We start from the raw sequence: 16,133 nt of genomic DNA, 5'->3' as shown, positions 1-16,133 counted from the left end.
TCACTGAGAACAGCACGTGCAAAGGCCCAAGGCAAGGAAGAGCATAGCATGATCTAGAAAATGTCAGAACTCTTGCAGTTGGAGCACTGTGAGTGAGAGAGGATGGCAAGAGGTATGGTCCTTATAACCTAGGGCCTTAAAATACATGTGATGGGGTTTGAGACCATTGGGAAGAGGCTTTAATCAGGGTCCAGTCACATGGTATATACAATGTAACATGTTCATGTGTAATCTCATTAGTCTCATCTCCCTCTCCGAGTTGTGGTTCTCTGATGCTTCCTGTATCATCAGATAGCAGCAGTTAAGAGTGCAGGATTTGGAGTTAGTCAGGCTTGTTTGAATCCTGGGTCTGCAGCTCATGAGCAAAGAGATCTTGGAAGTGTTATTTACCTTGATTGCCTGTGTCCTTATCTTTGAAGTGGGAACTGTGGTGAGGATTAAATTGTCTGACACCTGGTTGTATTTGAAACATGGTAACTGTGATGATCATTTTCTTTAATGTTGGGCCCTCTCACGTTCCTTATCTTACTTCTAGATGAATTGTCCAAATCCTATTTCTATGGCCAGTATTTTAAAATACAGAATCTGGTGCAGTGTAGGGCTCTCACTTCTGGGCAAAATAATTTACAGGTTGAGTCACACACTAAAACAGTGTTTAAAGCATGAGGAAAGTTTTTGAGATTAGCTTTACTCTCCTTTCTCCTCAAATAGACTCAAGATTTTTGTTTCTAGTCTTTAAACTACCCAGGTTCATTATGACTAGGCTTTGAGTACAAGCCCTTGTTCTAAGCCCAAACTTCCTCTAACCACCAGGTTCTAAGTCCTGACACCTAAGTCCAGTATTTCTTTTCTGCTGTATATTCTTCAGGATGCTAGTTCCCAAAGGTTTTTGTAAAAAAAAACCCAAAAACCAAAAAACAAAAAAGCTGATTTAATGGGGACACTGAATATTGTCCCTTCTCTTGGAGACTTAGAATTGTGATGAATGGCTAAGGCTCTATGAGAATCTGTCTAATGGTGTTTATTTTAACTCAGTATTTCCAAACATATTTGATCATAGAAATTCTCCCTTTCCCAAAATACATATTAAACTCCTTCCCCACCCTCACCCCCCAACATTTTTGAAAACTCCGTGTCAGGCTAATTTCTCATTCTCCTGCTTTTCATACCCCTATGTCTCCATTCCAAGTACCCTCAGCTCTGGTGAAGTAACATCAATTTCCCCATCCTAGTTTTTTATTTTCTACCTGATTATCTTATTCCCACACATTCTGTTTACTTGTGCCTCCTTGTCACTCACTGCCAGTCCTGTCTTGTCTTTGTTCATGTCCTTTCTGGCCTCCAGGTTTATTGGTAACATTTAATTAAAAAAATGTTTATAGTCTGTCTCTAAATAACCCTTTATTTTTGGGTTATTATATATATTTTTGTTATACTTCTTTTTAATTGAGATATAATTGACATATAACATATTAACATTATATTAGTTTCAGGTGTACAACATAATGATTTGCTATTTTGTATATTGTGAAATGATCACCACAATGAGTCTAGTTAACATTGGTTACCACACATAGTTACACATTTTTTTCTTATAAACTATAATACATAGTTACATTGTTTTCTTGTGATGAGAACTTTTAAGATTTACTGTCTTAGCAACTTATAAATACATGATACGGTATTAACTATAGACTGTGCTGTACGTTACATCCCATGACTTTCTTATTTTATAGCTGGAAGTTTATACCTTTTGTTCCCCTTCACCCATTTCACCTACCCCCTAACTCCTGCCTCTGGCAACCATAAGTCTGTTCTCTGTATCTATGAGTTATTTACTTATTTATTTGTTTGTTTATTTAGATTCCACAATAAGTGAGATCTTACGGTTTTTGTCTTTCTCTGTCTGACTTGTTTAACCTAGTATAATGGCCTCAAAGTCCATCTACATTGTCACAAATGGCAGTTTCCTTCTTTTTTATGGATGAAAAGTATTTCATTTTATATATATAATCATTCATCCATCGATGGACACTTAGGTTATTTCATGTCTTGGCTATTGTAAACTTGGCTATTGTAGACATTATTATATTAATGTCTCCTAAACTCTTTCTCTATGATCTCAGAAGATATATTGTCTACAAAAAATTAGAGGTATTTAGCATTAAATTTAGTTTTTGTTGTTGGTAAAAATTCCTTCCACATCTCCTAATCAGGCATTCTTTCTTCATTACCCTTAACTAACATTTTAGTACTGAACAGTTCGTCATCTTGGAGGGCAGCCCTCTTCATTTGGACATCTCCAATTTCTAAGAAATTCTTTCTTCTCCTAAAACCAAATATGCCTCACTATCATTGGTGGGCTTAGTGTGGTCCTTTTGCATTAAGTTTTGTCATGTCCTTCCTATACCTTCTCTTTTTCAGAACAGCTCTCCATGTGATATCATTTCATGACACTTCACTATTCAATTTACCCATTTTGAACTGTTGTATGCAAAGAGGAGGCTCTCTTCTTAGTGTTGGACTCCAGTAAATCTCATATTTACAATTTAAATCCTCTTTCCACCAAAATAGTATTAAGTTTGGTTTGGATTGCAGCTGGTGACACCATCATGTATGTGGCCAGCTGGAATAGATTAATTTCATTGCAGGACAGCATGTTGAAGGTCTAGGAGGGAAGAATTCAGAGACTGGAAAAGGAAATTCAACTCAATCACTCATGGCAACTCTAGGGAAAATTCTGAAGTAGCTGAAGCTTGCTTTGACATCCCTAACTTGCTTTTTCTATTGCATGGATTCCCTTCTTGTTCTTCACTTCATGTGCCCCAAACTTGCTTGCTGTTTCCCTCAATTAAGACCTGCTTTCAGGAAAAGATTTAGTGTTAGTTACTTGTATATTTGTTGGGAATATATTGTGCTATCATTCTCAAGTTTATACACACTTTAAGTTTTATTGCTAAATATGGGTTAAAGGTGTTCTCTTGCATGAAAGTCATTTTAAGCTTCATCAACTAGGTGAGAGATTTTGGAGGGCTGGACAAGAGAGTTATACTGGTTTGTCTAAAATCATGCAAATATTTTGGCTGCTTGTTCTCTTGCATTTAAGCCTGTTTTTGCAAATTCTCCTAAATATTCTGTTCTCTTAAATAAATTCTGTAATGTGTCCTGCCTAAGGAATCTCCCATGCACTATTTCTCAAACTTTAAATCAGTGTGCTCCTGCAAAGGGAAGTGAATGCATAAAGCCCTGGAATCTGAGGGTGTGGCTTTGAAGAACAGTTCTCAGAATGAAACTGATTCCCTTTGGGAAATTGTTTTCTCCTCTTGTAGACTAAAAATCAATTTAATTCAAAAGATCAATGAAAATGGAAAATCACTGTGAAAGTCTTATCCGTATAGGGCAGTAATGATGGCATAGCACTAATCTGGAGAATAGCTAATCCCTTTTGTTGAATGGCACAGAAATAAATGCGTTCCAAACAGACATTTTCATGTACTCCAAGCCCATCTTTTATTGTTTCAGGGTCACTTTCATAATGAGGCATTTTATAAATGAAGCTGTCCTGTATAGTATAGACTCTCACAGAGAGAGAGACAGTACTCCATATTCATCACTGAAATCAATCTAACAGAATATCCTTCTTAACTAGGCGTTCTGTGAGTACACAACTTAATATTTCATTGTGATATACAGTCAAGGATTCTGAACAAAGATGAATATAATTTATACAAACTCACCTTCATGCAAATGGCAATTTTGGATTAAAGTTAGAACGCCTATTTCTTAATCATAATTTTTCTTCATTTTTTCCTGATAGTCCTAGGAGTTCTGACACAAGATGCTGGTGGTAAAAATTAATATTGTGCAATACTAAACATTCTTGTGAGGCATCCTTTCCCTTTGCAATTGTTTTTTTCCGAGATTTTTACCATTGTGACCCCTGCAAAACTACTTCTAAAATTACTTCAATATGTATTATCTATGAAGGTAGGTTAATACTATAATATTTTACTATACTTATCCAAGTTACAACAATTATTATTTTAAAGTCATTGACTTGTTATTAAACTACATCTTAATGAAGAAGCCATTGCTGGAGATGTTAGTAATTTTGACCTTGTACTAATACTTGTATATTGAGAATGTGCATTGGACAGCATACAGTACTAAAGCCTCAGAAAACACTTAACATGAAACTAAAAAAAATACAGTTTAAACTCCACGTGATTAAAATGTGTGACTCAAGTGTCCAAAAGAAAGTTGCTTGTATTTGCAGACTAAAACCTATGTTAGTGTTTCCACCACTTGTATAATGATAATTATTAGTCAGCCATTTTATGAATCAGCCGTTCATTAGTGAATGCCTGCAACCTGTGAACTTGGGACGTCAGGCTTGGAGAAGTGGTACAGGGTAGAATCAACATTTAGGAAGCACTGATTCTATTTCATGTTTTATGTGCCCTGGTGATTGGTTTATCATTCCCAGTTATTTGCTTCTTCCTGAAGGTGGCATATTCTTCCCTGTTGACTTTGGGCTTGGCTACATGACTTACTTTGGGCTTGGGCAGAAATGAGAGCATTTAGTGAGCTGAGATTTTAAGAGATTTTGCAGATATCCAGTCATCCTTTTACTTTCATCCCTGAACTATCATTCTGGAACCCAGGGTTCCAGAGCTGAGTGAGTAAAGCAGAAATAAACATTTGTTGTTGGATGCCATTGAGATGTTGAGGCAGTCTGATATGATATAACCTTAGGAATGTTTTATATCTATATACTTGAGATTCATAGGCATCATATGAGGTAGATACAATGTTTTCATTTCACAGAGGAGGAAATTAGGGTGTTAAAGAGGTCCAGTCTTTTTTCCACGGTCACATTGCTGGGAAATGGCAGATCTAACCTGAAGGTCGGTGTATTTATACTGCACTGTGCCTCCTTGGGTAGAAGTATGGAACAAGGGCAAGAGCTCCACCTGAAATCAGGTTCTAGTCTCAGGGAAGTCACTGAGTGTCTTACTCTAGGACGGACATGTAGACTGAGGTCTCTGTTGGGTCACAATTCCCTTTCAGGGCTGGTGGTGTCTCTGATTAGTAGACTGTGCAGACCACTGACATTTACAGAGGATGACTCTGAGTAAGATTGTGCACAGTAAATATTAGCTGTGGGCCTCTCATTTCTTTCAGAGGTAATGTTATTACTTTCCAATGTAATGGGAAGGAAAAGAAAGTATTGACTCCCAGTTCTCAAAAGATTTATATAATTTGTGAGTCACAGACTACAAGTAATCAGATGTTCAGAAACACTTAAAGAAGCTCCAGGGATAATGCCAGTTTCTATATGGTGGCAATTAATGCACTTCCTCCCAGAACAAGCTGAGCAGTCAGTGTTTTATCTGAGTAATTTAGGCCAAAATTGTAGTTTCTAAAAATATCCCTGAATTTCATGGATAATTACACCAACTCCCATTTCACTGGAGACTTATAGAATTACCCTATAGTCATAGATTATGACTAACTTAAACTTTTAGAAGAATGATTCCATCCATATAAATGAGTACTATATGGTATACATGGAATTGCCATTTTGTCATGATTCACCTTTTTTATTTTCCCCTTTCCACAAGTATCATTTTTTTCAAATGAATCATCATACCCTCACAGCAAGGAAGGTATTACAAAATCACCAGTGCCATCAAGTCTTATTCTTGGTACTCTACAATCAGGCTACTTTGTGGACCTCAGTTTCACTTATCATTTCCTACAAAGACAAGTAATAGGTTTTCTCATATAATATCTCTCTTCTGCATATGAGTAGAAAGACCTCTTCAAGTTATAAAGGAAACCTTAGTGCCTTAGAATTGCCTCTGAAACAAGTTTCTTTGACTTTCCTTACTTTTTGTCCTGCCAGATTATAAACTTTTATTTCTTAGCTGAAAACTTTTCTGCTCAAGTTTCTCATGGACACTGCAACCTTGGTTTATTTAAGCACTAGCAAAAAAGTCACTATGCAAAATTTTCTAGAAAATATTTACCTGTACAATAGGACACCTAACGATTCAACTTTTCTGTTTACCTACCACTCCACTAGAGATTCTGTTTCTTCTGTGTAGCACAGGGAACTATAATCAATATTTTGTAGTAACCTATAATGAAAAATAATATGAAAACGAATATATGTATGTATATGTAGGATTGAAACATCATGCTGTACACCATGTACAGTTTACATGGACACACTGTAAACTGACAAAAAAAAAAAAAAGGAAAAAAAGTATCTGATAAAATTCCATTATTTTTCAAACAGCAAAATGAGGCCAGGAGAAATTCCTAGAATTTAGTTCTTTTTTTTTTTCCACTGGAAGATAACTTTATTGAGATTCCACCAGCTGTACAATCTGTTATGACATTAGGCTCCTTCTTCCTTGGCAATTTGGTCTTTCTTAAGTGGTCCCGTGAATGCTTTCTTCTCCTCCATTATCTGGAAGTGGCCATGGCCAAATTTGGAGGTAGTGTCAATAAACTTGAGATCAATCTTCTCCAAGGTCCACTGTTTGGTCTGCACCAGCAAGGACTTGCGCAGGGTGAGCACTTGCGTCTTGGTTCCCACAACGCAGCCTTTGAGCATGGCAAAGTCATTGGTCACTTCACTGTAGTGGACAAAGCCACCCAGAGGGTTGATACTCTTGTCAGACAGATCGTAATCAGTAGAGGCATTGTTCTTGATCAGTTTGCCATCCTTGATGAGGTAGCCCTGGCCAATCTTACAAATCTTCTTGTTGATCTCAGTGCAGTGATGGTAGCCCTTCTGCCCAGCCCGAGCCACAGAGAAGGCCACCCGGGCGGGATGCCATGCTCTAATACAGGCAACCTTGTGCCGTCCTCGGTGGGTCTTCTGGGGCAGCTTCTTGGTGTGCCAGTGGCTGGTGATCCCTTTGTAGCCTTTGCCCTTGATCACCCCAGTGACACTGATCATCTCATCCTGCCCAAACACTTGGTTCACAGGGGCCTGATGCTCTAGCCTCTCATAGGCCCAGTCCAGTTTCTCCACCACAGTGCCTCCGTTCACCTGGATCTCCATGAGGTGGGCCTTCTGGCGTAGAGGAAGCAGGCACATCTGGGTGTGGGCAATGACACGGATGACCCGGCAGTGCTTCTTCATGCTGCTGAAGTCCCTCTCCAGCTGCTTCTTGCCGTCTTCATCCTGCCACTTTTTGCAGTATTTGGTGAAGGCCTTCTTAGATTTATGCCAGTTCTTATAGAAGCGCCTTTTGCTCTCATCACTGATATGCTCAGCAAAGATAGTCTTGAAGGTACAGAGGCCTCGAGGAGTTTCCACATAGCCCACAATGCCCACAATCACCATGGGTGGAGTCTCCACGATGGTCACAGCCCTCACAACTTCCTTCTTGTTCACCTTGGACCCTGGCCTATCCACCTCCCTCACAATGTGGGTCATGCCAGCCTTGTAGCCAAGGAAGGCTGGGAGGTGCATGGGCTTGGAGGAGTCATCCTTAGGGAAGCTCTTCACCTTCCCGCAGTGCCAACTGCTATGCTTCTGAGGCAGGAAGCCCAGGGGCCCAAGCCTGGGAGCGGAGAACTTCCTGTGAGACATCACGCTGTCAAACGCTCCCTGTAGAACTTAGTTCTTAAATCACACTTTCAAGATAGTGAGATGGCAATTATTGCTTCAGAAATAGAGAAAAAGAGGGACAGAAAGAAACGGTCTGGTTGAAGCTATGCAGATCAGAAGCTCTTCTGGAGTGGGTTTCCTTTCACCTACGTTCAGTCTGGATTTGTAAGTAGTGATTGTGATATCCACACGATCCTTTTACACGAAGATGATAAGCTTTCAGATGCAGATTTTCTTAATTTTGCTCATAAAACTTGTCTCTGTCTTTTTAGGCTGTTAAACTGAAATTTCATGGAGGTCTGAACCCTGGAAGTAGCAGTGACTGGGTTGAAGGGTTAGTCAAGTTAGGGAGAACTCACCCTTAGGTTTTTGTTGCTCTTATTTTAGAAGTCACTCTTCTCTTTTTAAAGCAATATACTAGGAATAATGTGACTTGACTAATTTGACAAGAAAATTAAGGGTCAACCACTGTCGGTGTCACATTAGTCACTTTTGTAAATAAACAACTTTCCAATCAGGAGCTTGATAGGCCATCTGGATTTGATGGTTTTCTCTAGCAAAAATAAATACTAAATACTGTAAACCAATCATTTCTAAATTGGCTACAGTACTAAAATACGCTACTCAGCATGTTTACTTTCCATTTGCTAATAGGATGAGATTATTAACTGTATTTGCTGTCTGCTTTTACTATACTGAATAAGACTGTCGAGCTCTAAAAGCCTTGGTGATCAATTAATTCATAACTGACAGGTAAAGGAATTTGTCTGAGTGGTGGTATGAAAAAGTTTAGATTGCGAATTCACCATCTATTTTTATGCAAAAGTAAAAATTCTTATGATTATGAAAGCAAATTTGTGAGGTCAAATGATTTCAATCGATTAACTTTCTTTTCTTCTAATCTAGTCCCTAATCCTATCTTTCACCACCTGCTATAGGATGAGATTTTCTCTTTAGGCCTAATGTGGTGTTTGATGCCTATTTTCCTACAAAATTCCAAAGATATGATTATATTTTATGATGTATGTTACAAAAGTTGTAGCTCTTTGATATGAATTTCCTAAATTTGGGGGTCTTAAAGTTAAAGATTTACTATTTTATTATGTTTAGTTTTATAACATATAAATAGCACATGTGAAACACTGTGTTTTAGGTGCTGTGCCCAAAGCCGTACATGCATTATCTATTTAATTTTCACATTAACCAACAAGGTATATACAATCATCGCTCCTATTTTAAAGACAAGGAAGCTGAAATTTGGAGGGTTTAGGTAACTGTGGTGCATAGTTATCAAGCAGGAGCTAAAAACACAAATTTGCCTGACTGCAAAGCCTGTACTCTCATCTGTTTTGCTACCCTAGTTGATGAATAAGAAAAATGAAGAAACCGGGTGAGGACTAATACATGAAAGCTGGGCAGAGAGGAAATCTGAAGTAGCATCTAATTCTCACTCTTACTACCAGTCCTGGCTCAAAACAGCACTCTTTGCTCTACTTGATGAAGAGGGGATAAACTTGTGACTGGTGGGAAGTAAAATGGAATTTTCTCTCACCACTGACATCCAATCATTGATAAGTTTTATTGATTCTTTCTTCTAAACTTCTCTGAAATTCTTTTTGTTTCACCCTCATTCCTACTGACGTGGTTTTTAAAGTCCCTCTTTAGGTCTCATCTAGTATCTTCTTACCAATCTACTACTTTCCCTGCCAGCCCAGTCCTCCTATCCATTCTACAATATTCCTTCAGTATTAAGAGTTAAATTAGACACAGCTTGTCCCCAAAGAGCTTATGAACTTGTATGAAAGACAGTATATAAATAAGCAAATACAAAACAATATGCAAATCCTCGATCTATTAGGTTCTGTGGGAGCACAGGGACGCCAGAATTTCAGGGAGAGAACTAAGGTAAACAGTGACATTTAATGGAAGTGCTACTTACTAATATTGGAAATAAACATAAAATATTATATTTATACTTTCATTACTCCTGATGGTTATTGAGCTATTCCTTTGTGTTAGGTACTGTGTTCAGTCTTTTTACATATAACATCTCATTTAATCCTCATGACCACAGTCTGTAGTAGGCACTATTATTACCTCCACTTTACACACAAGAAAACCAAGTATTAGGGAGTTTAAATAACCTGCCCAAGGGTTACTAGTAGCTAGTAAGGGTGGGGCTAGGAATCTAACTAAGGCAATCTGAATTAATCACTAATTTCATTTATAGGGAAAGAGGGTTTGAGATTGCATATATATTGCATTTGAGGAGTAGAGGTGTTCCAAAGGCAGTGAGTATGCAGATCTCAGGTTTAGGAGATGCAGAATTGGGAATCACCAGACTATACAAGTTAGCTGAAGCCAAGAATATTCATGAAAGTGCCCCAGGAGAGTGTGAGTTAGAAAAGAGGAGGTCCAAGGAGAGAATCTTGGAGGCTACCAACATGTAAAGGGAAAGGAGATGTGGAAGAATCACTAAAAACATGTCAAGGGAGCACCAGACAGGATCATTATTTGAAGGTAGATATATTTTGGCTGGTTTGGCACATAGGAGTTAAAGGAGATCATTGATTGTTATGAAGACTGTGCTTTAACTCTCTCTGTGCCCATGGATGCTTACTTCTCCATTTCAGTCGACCTGGTTGACGGTGCCCTCCGTGACTCAGCTTTTATATTGATCTAGAGCCGGGGTCAGCAAACTTTTTCTATAAAGGGGCAGATAGTAGATATTTTTCCTTTGTAGACCATGAAATCTCTGTTGTAACTACTCAATTGTGCCATCTGTTGTAGCACAAAAGTAGCCATAGACAATGTGTAAACAAATGGATGCTACTGTGTTCCAATAAAGCTTTATTTACAAAAACAAAAGATGAGTTGGATTTGACTCATGGGCTGTGGTTGATTGACCCTTGATCTAGAGTCACCCTCTTGGTTTGGTGTTCACGCAAAAACTCTCAGCTCTGGTCCTTTCTTCATTAGACACTTAGCTCCACATAGTTGAATGCTCTTGTACGTCTTCCTTATTCCTTTTTTATTCTCCTCCTTCTGGTATATTCTCTGATACATTCCCTAGTAAAATTCTCTGGCAAGAAAGATTTTTAATAGTTATTGTAATAGCAGCTCCATAGGAAGGCTAAGATGGGAGGCTGGTAGTTAACCAAAATATGTCAATGTGAAATTCAGTGTTTTGGTAATCTGTGCTGTTACAACTCTAGTTTCTAAAATGCTTCCTACCCACCCTGCCCCCAAAATTCAGAATGTTTTATTACAAAGCAAGCTTGATTTGTATTTCAGACAAGTGGAATTGTACTTAATAATATGACAAACTAGGTTTTATTTGTGAAGCAAGGATGATTTTGCTTCCAGTGCAGCAAAATCCTTTTTGGTGTGTTTTGCTTCTTTGAGAGTTTGGTAATTTCACAAAAGAAAGAAGGGTCCCTAGCATTTTCTTAGATGGAATCCCCATGGAAGAACACACAGAGCGATTGCAAGATTACCCTGAGAATTGGGGAAATTCAGTTCATCACTGAATATTTTAAGTAGAAAATGAAAGAATTCATTGCATCTCAGTAGAACTGAAAATTGGAAAATAAGTACTAAAACAGTTTACTTCCTGGTAAAGCAAGGGTTTAGAAGATACTGGAAATCTGCTAAAGCATCATTTTCCTTCCCAGTCCTCATCTTTAGGGCTCTTGCTTTGATTACGAAGTACATTCAAATCTATTTTTAAATTGAAAAATCCTTATTTATATACATTGATCTTTACACCAAGGAGGCTGATAGAGTAAAGCCGGACTCTTCAATCTTCCTGATCGTAATTGAGTGGTTTATAGAGCACTTCAAGCCTGCTATCAATTAAACATACACTCTGTGATATGTGAGTTGAGGAGTGAAATACAGTGATTTTTGGTGTCAACTCCATTTGTGATAAGAAATCAATACATGAACAGCAGAGCCAGGAAAACCTTGAATATGGTTGCTATGACTTTCTGTGGCTGGGTTAACTTGTGCTGTTCCATCCCCCCTTTCAGGAAGGTCTTGCTGCCCAGCTGTGGGAAATGAAGTCAGCAGACAGCCTGAAGCTGTCAGCTTGTTTAGGGTTGGCCTCAACTGAGGTCATGCCCTTCAAGAACAGCTCATCATGGATGGTTGTGAGATGGGGTGGTGGTGGTGGTAACAGAGATCAGACCATTGCAGTCTGATGTGGGACAATACTTGCTCCAGAGTTTTTTTTGCAGAGCAATTTAGTTTCTCCTGCCCAATCTTGCTTCTCTCCTTCTGTTCTCAGGGTTTATCTCTCACAAACATCTTACATGGAAAGCTCCATCTCAGCGCCTGCTTCCAGAGAACCTGGCCTGTGGTAGCAGATAACTGAACAGCAGTCCCCTGGCTTCCCTGTAAAAGGGATGGACCTATCAGGAGGATTTGTACTTTGTGCCGTGTGGTTACCAGTGGGGCTACGTTATCCCAGTCATTCACAGTCTCTCAATGGGTCCTCAGAGAGGAATGCCTTGAGGGATAAAATTCAAAGGTGGGTAATCTAGAAGGACTTTCTTCTGAACAGTCTGTAGAAACTGCTAGAAATCTGAGTCGTTTTCTGTCTTTGCCAAAAAATTTTTAAAGTTTATTTAGAGTCTTCCTGGCATATGAAGTCTTAGTGGGAAATGCATTCCTTCCATTTTTTTCCCCTGAGGGCTCCTCTTTTTCATTTCTCCAGTTTTTCCTGGACAATGAGTCTTCCTGTTGCCTCAGCCTCTGTGGCTCTAGTTATAGGCCTGCTTAGGCTTCTGTGGCACAAGCTGGGAGAGGGGTAGAATACAGGAAAGAAGAGGAAGCCAGCACTGGGCCCCATGCCAGGAGAACTCACCCAGTGACAGGCTCCGAGGACTTTGCAGGATGGGGTTCAATCTGATTCCTGTTGATTTATGGAAGGAGACGGATGTTTACGGAAGTTCTAAACGCCCTAGGCTCTTTCCACGTTGTCCTATTTAAGTTTCAAACAAATGTACAAGGTAGATATTTTAGAGTTGAGGAAATTGAAGTACAAAAAAATTTAACTGACTTGTCCAAGGTCATGTGATGGCAGAGATGGTGGTGAAGAGTGAGTGCTGTAGCAGGTGTCACCAGTTTTCTATTAAATAGCCATTCTCCCTCCTTTAACAAGAGAACCCTATGTTTTAGCCAAGTTTGTTATGACCTGAAATATAATGATCTGTTTCCAGTGCAACTAGGTATAGCCATATGACCAAGTTCTCACCAATGAGATATGAGTAGAGTGTTGTGGGGGACTGCCTAGAAGTCTCTGAAAAAGAGGTGATAAGGTTTTTTTTTCCCTTTGTTTCTTCCATCTTGTATGGGATATGATATGATGGCTGGAGCTCATGCAGTCTCATAGACCATAAGAATATTTTGACAATGAAAACCATGCAGCAGGATGAGAGAAGAAAGAGGAGAGCTCGAGTAAGAGATGATGCTGTGGCCCATCACCCCAACCCTGGATTGTTAACCCCAGGTTTCTTATGTGTAAGAGACATAAATTCTCTCTCTCTTCTAAGACTTTAAGCTATTTTCTTGTGGATTTTTTCTGCTATACATAGCTGAACCTAGTCCTAACTGATATGAATGCTAACCCCTTTTGGCAGGAAAGTCATTTCCTACTTGGAATAGGAGTTTAAAATGGATGTTTTGTTGTACATAAATATGAATACAATGTAGTTATTTTTAAAATAACACCATTAAACTCCAGATCTCCCTTCTAGCAGCAGTACTTAGGAAGTAGCTCAGGGCCTTTTTGTTTAACCACTTCATTCCCAATGTTGCTGTGTGACACACACAAATGTACATTTAACAGATGTTCTTTTCATTGACTGGAATTAAATTCATAACATTCAGAGTTGCTGTCAGGGACGCAAATCTTTAGTCTCTGTTTCTACATCCTCTAGTTTCCTGTATCCTCATAAAAACATGGCAGCTTCCACCCAGTTGTATTTTAAAAAACATTTACCCTTCTTTTGCACATTTTTTAGGAAAAATAAGAGGCTTATTCTCTGACAGAGAAAGACTTTTAACTCAGCCGGGGTGAGTGACTTGATCTCTAACCTGTGGCATTTTTGTTCTGAGGGCACCTCACAACCAAAGTGAACACTGCAATAGAGCAAATAGAGATTAGAGCCAAGGAATCGCTGGAGTGAATGTTTGCATCTGACTCTGATTACAATAAGCGATGTGGCCTAGCTGGCAAATGCTGTATTTTCACAACTGACAGACCAAGCAGCCTGCAGCAATCAGCAAAAGGTGGCTTATTTTGAGCAAAAACATCCATCAGACTGTGAAGAGGAAAGCAGAGCTGCAATCAGTGGCAGGTTCTCCTGAGAGCTGCTGATGAAAAATGGATTTTACATGGATCAAGTGGAGAAGAAACCGCTGCTCTCTGTTTTTTTTAACCCCATTTGCATACATGGACAACTACACTGGAAACAGTCTGAACACGAAAGAGAGGGAAACTAGTTCTGTCATGAGTGGGACTTTTCTGACCTGTCACAACACAGTATACCCAGTCTGTAGCAGGAATGTATTGTGTTTTTAAAAGGCAAGATAGTAAGCAATTTCAAAGAAAGATCTAACATTCACTCCAAACTTCTTATGCAGATGTATTATTTTCACCGAAATTATGATGGAAGAATTCTTTTGATGTAACCAATAGGATGGAGATTTTTGATAAGATTTCCAGTATTATCTATAGCAGCTTTATTTGATCTCACTAAAAAATTAGAATTATTTAGCTCTGTGAATCCTTCCATTGAATGATATATCGTGAAAGCTCTGTAGGTTCGAAGTTGGTGATCTGAAGTGAAAGAAAAGTCGTTCACGTAGGAATCTTCAGCTTTCTTCTTTAGATGGCATCTCCTGCTGTGGTTATGAGATTTTTGGTTTTGATATGTGTTAGAATGCTTGGGCGTTTTTCCTAAAGTGGCAGAAAGAGTAGTGCCAGATACAAAATGATCTTTGTTTTTAAGCACTGAGTTGCTCTTTCCTTAAGGCCTACTAACTATGCAAGGCAGCATTTAGGACTGGGATTTGATCTTGGGGCGTTTAGGCTGTTCTGTTTAGTTCTGTGCTGCTTCCTACAGGGGAGCTGTGAGAAAAAAGCAAGATGATATATGGGTTTGGGTTTATTGCATCCAAAGTCACTATTCAAAAGCAGGAGATTTCTCTCCTATCTCCCAGCTCCCATCTTGTTTCCTGGATTAGGTCTTGACTTTTGTATTTGATCAAATTCCTCTACTTAAGTCCATGAGAATGGATTGTTTTTCTTTTTGGGTTTGCTGAAAAGTAAAATAAGCAATCCCAACTGCCTGTCTCTTCAAACAAGAGGAAAATTAATACTTTGCTCTAAAAGGACACCGCAGGCATACCTCAGGGATATTGTTAGGTTCAGTTCCAGACCACTGCAATAAAGTGAATATCGCAATAAAGCAAGTCACAGGAAGTTTCTGGTTTCCCAGTGCCTAAAAGTTATGTTTATACTATTAAGCGTGAGGTAGCATTATATCTAAAAAATATGCATACCTTAATTAAAAAACACTGTTAAAGAATGCTAACCATCATTTGAGCTTTCAGGAGGCTATAATCTCTTTGCTGATAGAGGGCTTTGTCTCAGTGTTGATGGCTGCTGACTGATCAGGGTGATGGCTGCTGAACATTGGGGTGGCTTTGGCGATTTCTTAAAACAATGAAGTTTGCAACATTGATTGACTCTTCCTTTCACTTGAACACTTAGAGGCTATTCTATGGTTATTTATTGGCCTAATTTCAGTATTGTTGTGTCTCAAGGAATGGGGAGGCCCAAGCTGAGGGAGAGAGATGGGTAATGGCTGGTCAGTGAATCAGTTGGAACACACATTTATCAATTAAGCTCACCGTCTTATATGGGTATGGTTCATGGTACCCTAAAACAGCTGTAGTAGCGACATCAAAGATCGCTGACCACAGATCACCATAACAAATATAACACTAATGAAAATGTTTGAAATTTTGTGAGAATTACCAAAATGTGACACAGAGACATGAAGTGAACAAATACTGTTGGAAAAACGGCATTGATAGACTTGCTCGATGCAGGGTTATCACAAACCTTCAACCTCTAAAAAACGAAATGTCTGCTAAGCCCAATAAAGTGAAGTGTAGTAAAACGAGGTATGCCTCTAATTACAAAAAGAATACTATCAAGCAAAGATAAGGTCCCAGTTGCCTCAGGCATGGCAGAGTATCAGTTTCTTCTTTTCGGCCACGTGCAGTCGTTGAGGGCCTAACATGTGAACTCTGGAGCTCAGGCAAAAACTCGATGCAGAAGTTGTTATTCTGAAAGTGAGGTTACTTCCCTGTCTTTTATTATTCTCCCTAGGTTTTATTTAAAACATCTGTAGAATTTGAAAGATGTCACACTAAATGTCCTTGGTCACTCACTCACTGGCTAATGTAAGCATTTTATCTAACTGCTCAT

General features: G+C 38.9%; 1 protein-coding gene across 1 annotated transcript; it reads right to left on the bottom strand.

The window, feature by feature from the left end:
• Nucleotides 1–3,785: 3,785 nt before the first annotated feature.
• Nucleotides 3,786–7,731, bottom strand: LOC105078463 (large ribosomal subunit protein uL3-like). The gene has a single exon (XM_074365593.1). It carries the CDS (start codon nt 7,610–7,612, stop codon nt 6,407–6,409), a length of 1,206 nt encoding a protein of 401 aa, XP_074221694.1. The 5' UTR covers nt 7,613–7,731; the 3' UTR covers nt 3,786–6,406.
• Nucleotides 7,732–16,133: the final 8,402 nt, after the last annotated feature.

Source organism: Camelus bactrianus, chromosome 6, assembly GCF_048773025.1.
Source record: "Camelus bactrianus isolate YW-2024 breed Bactrian camel chromosome 6, ASM4877302v1, whole genome shotgun sequence".
NCBI classification, from domain to species: Eukaryota; Metazoa; Chordata; class Mammalia; order Artiodactyla; family Camelidae; genus Camelus; species Camelus bactrianus.
The sequence above is the reverse complement of the archived record's forward strand: the minus strand, read 5'-3'. Positions and strand labels throughout refer to the sequence as shown.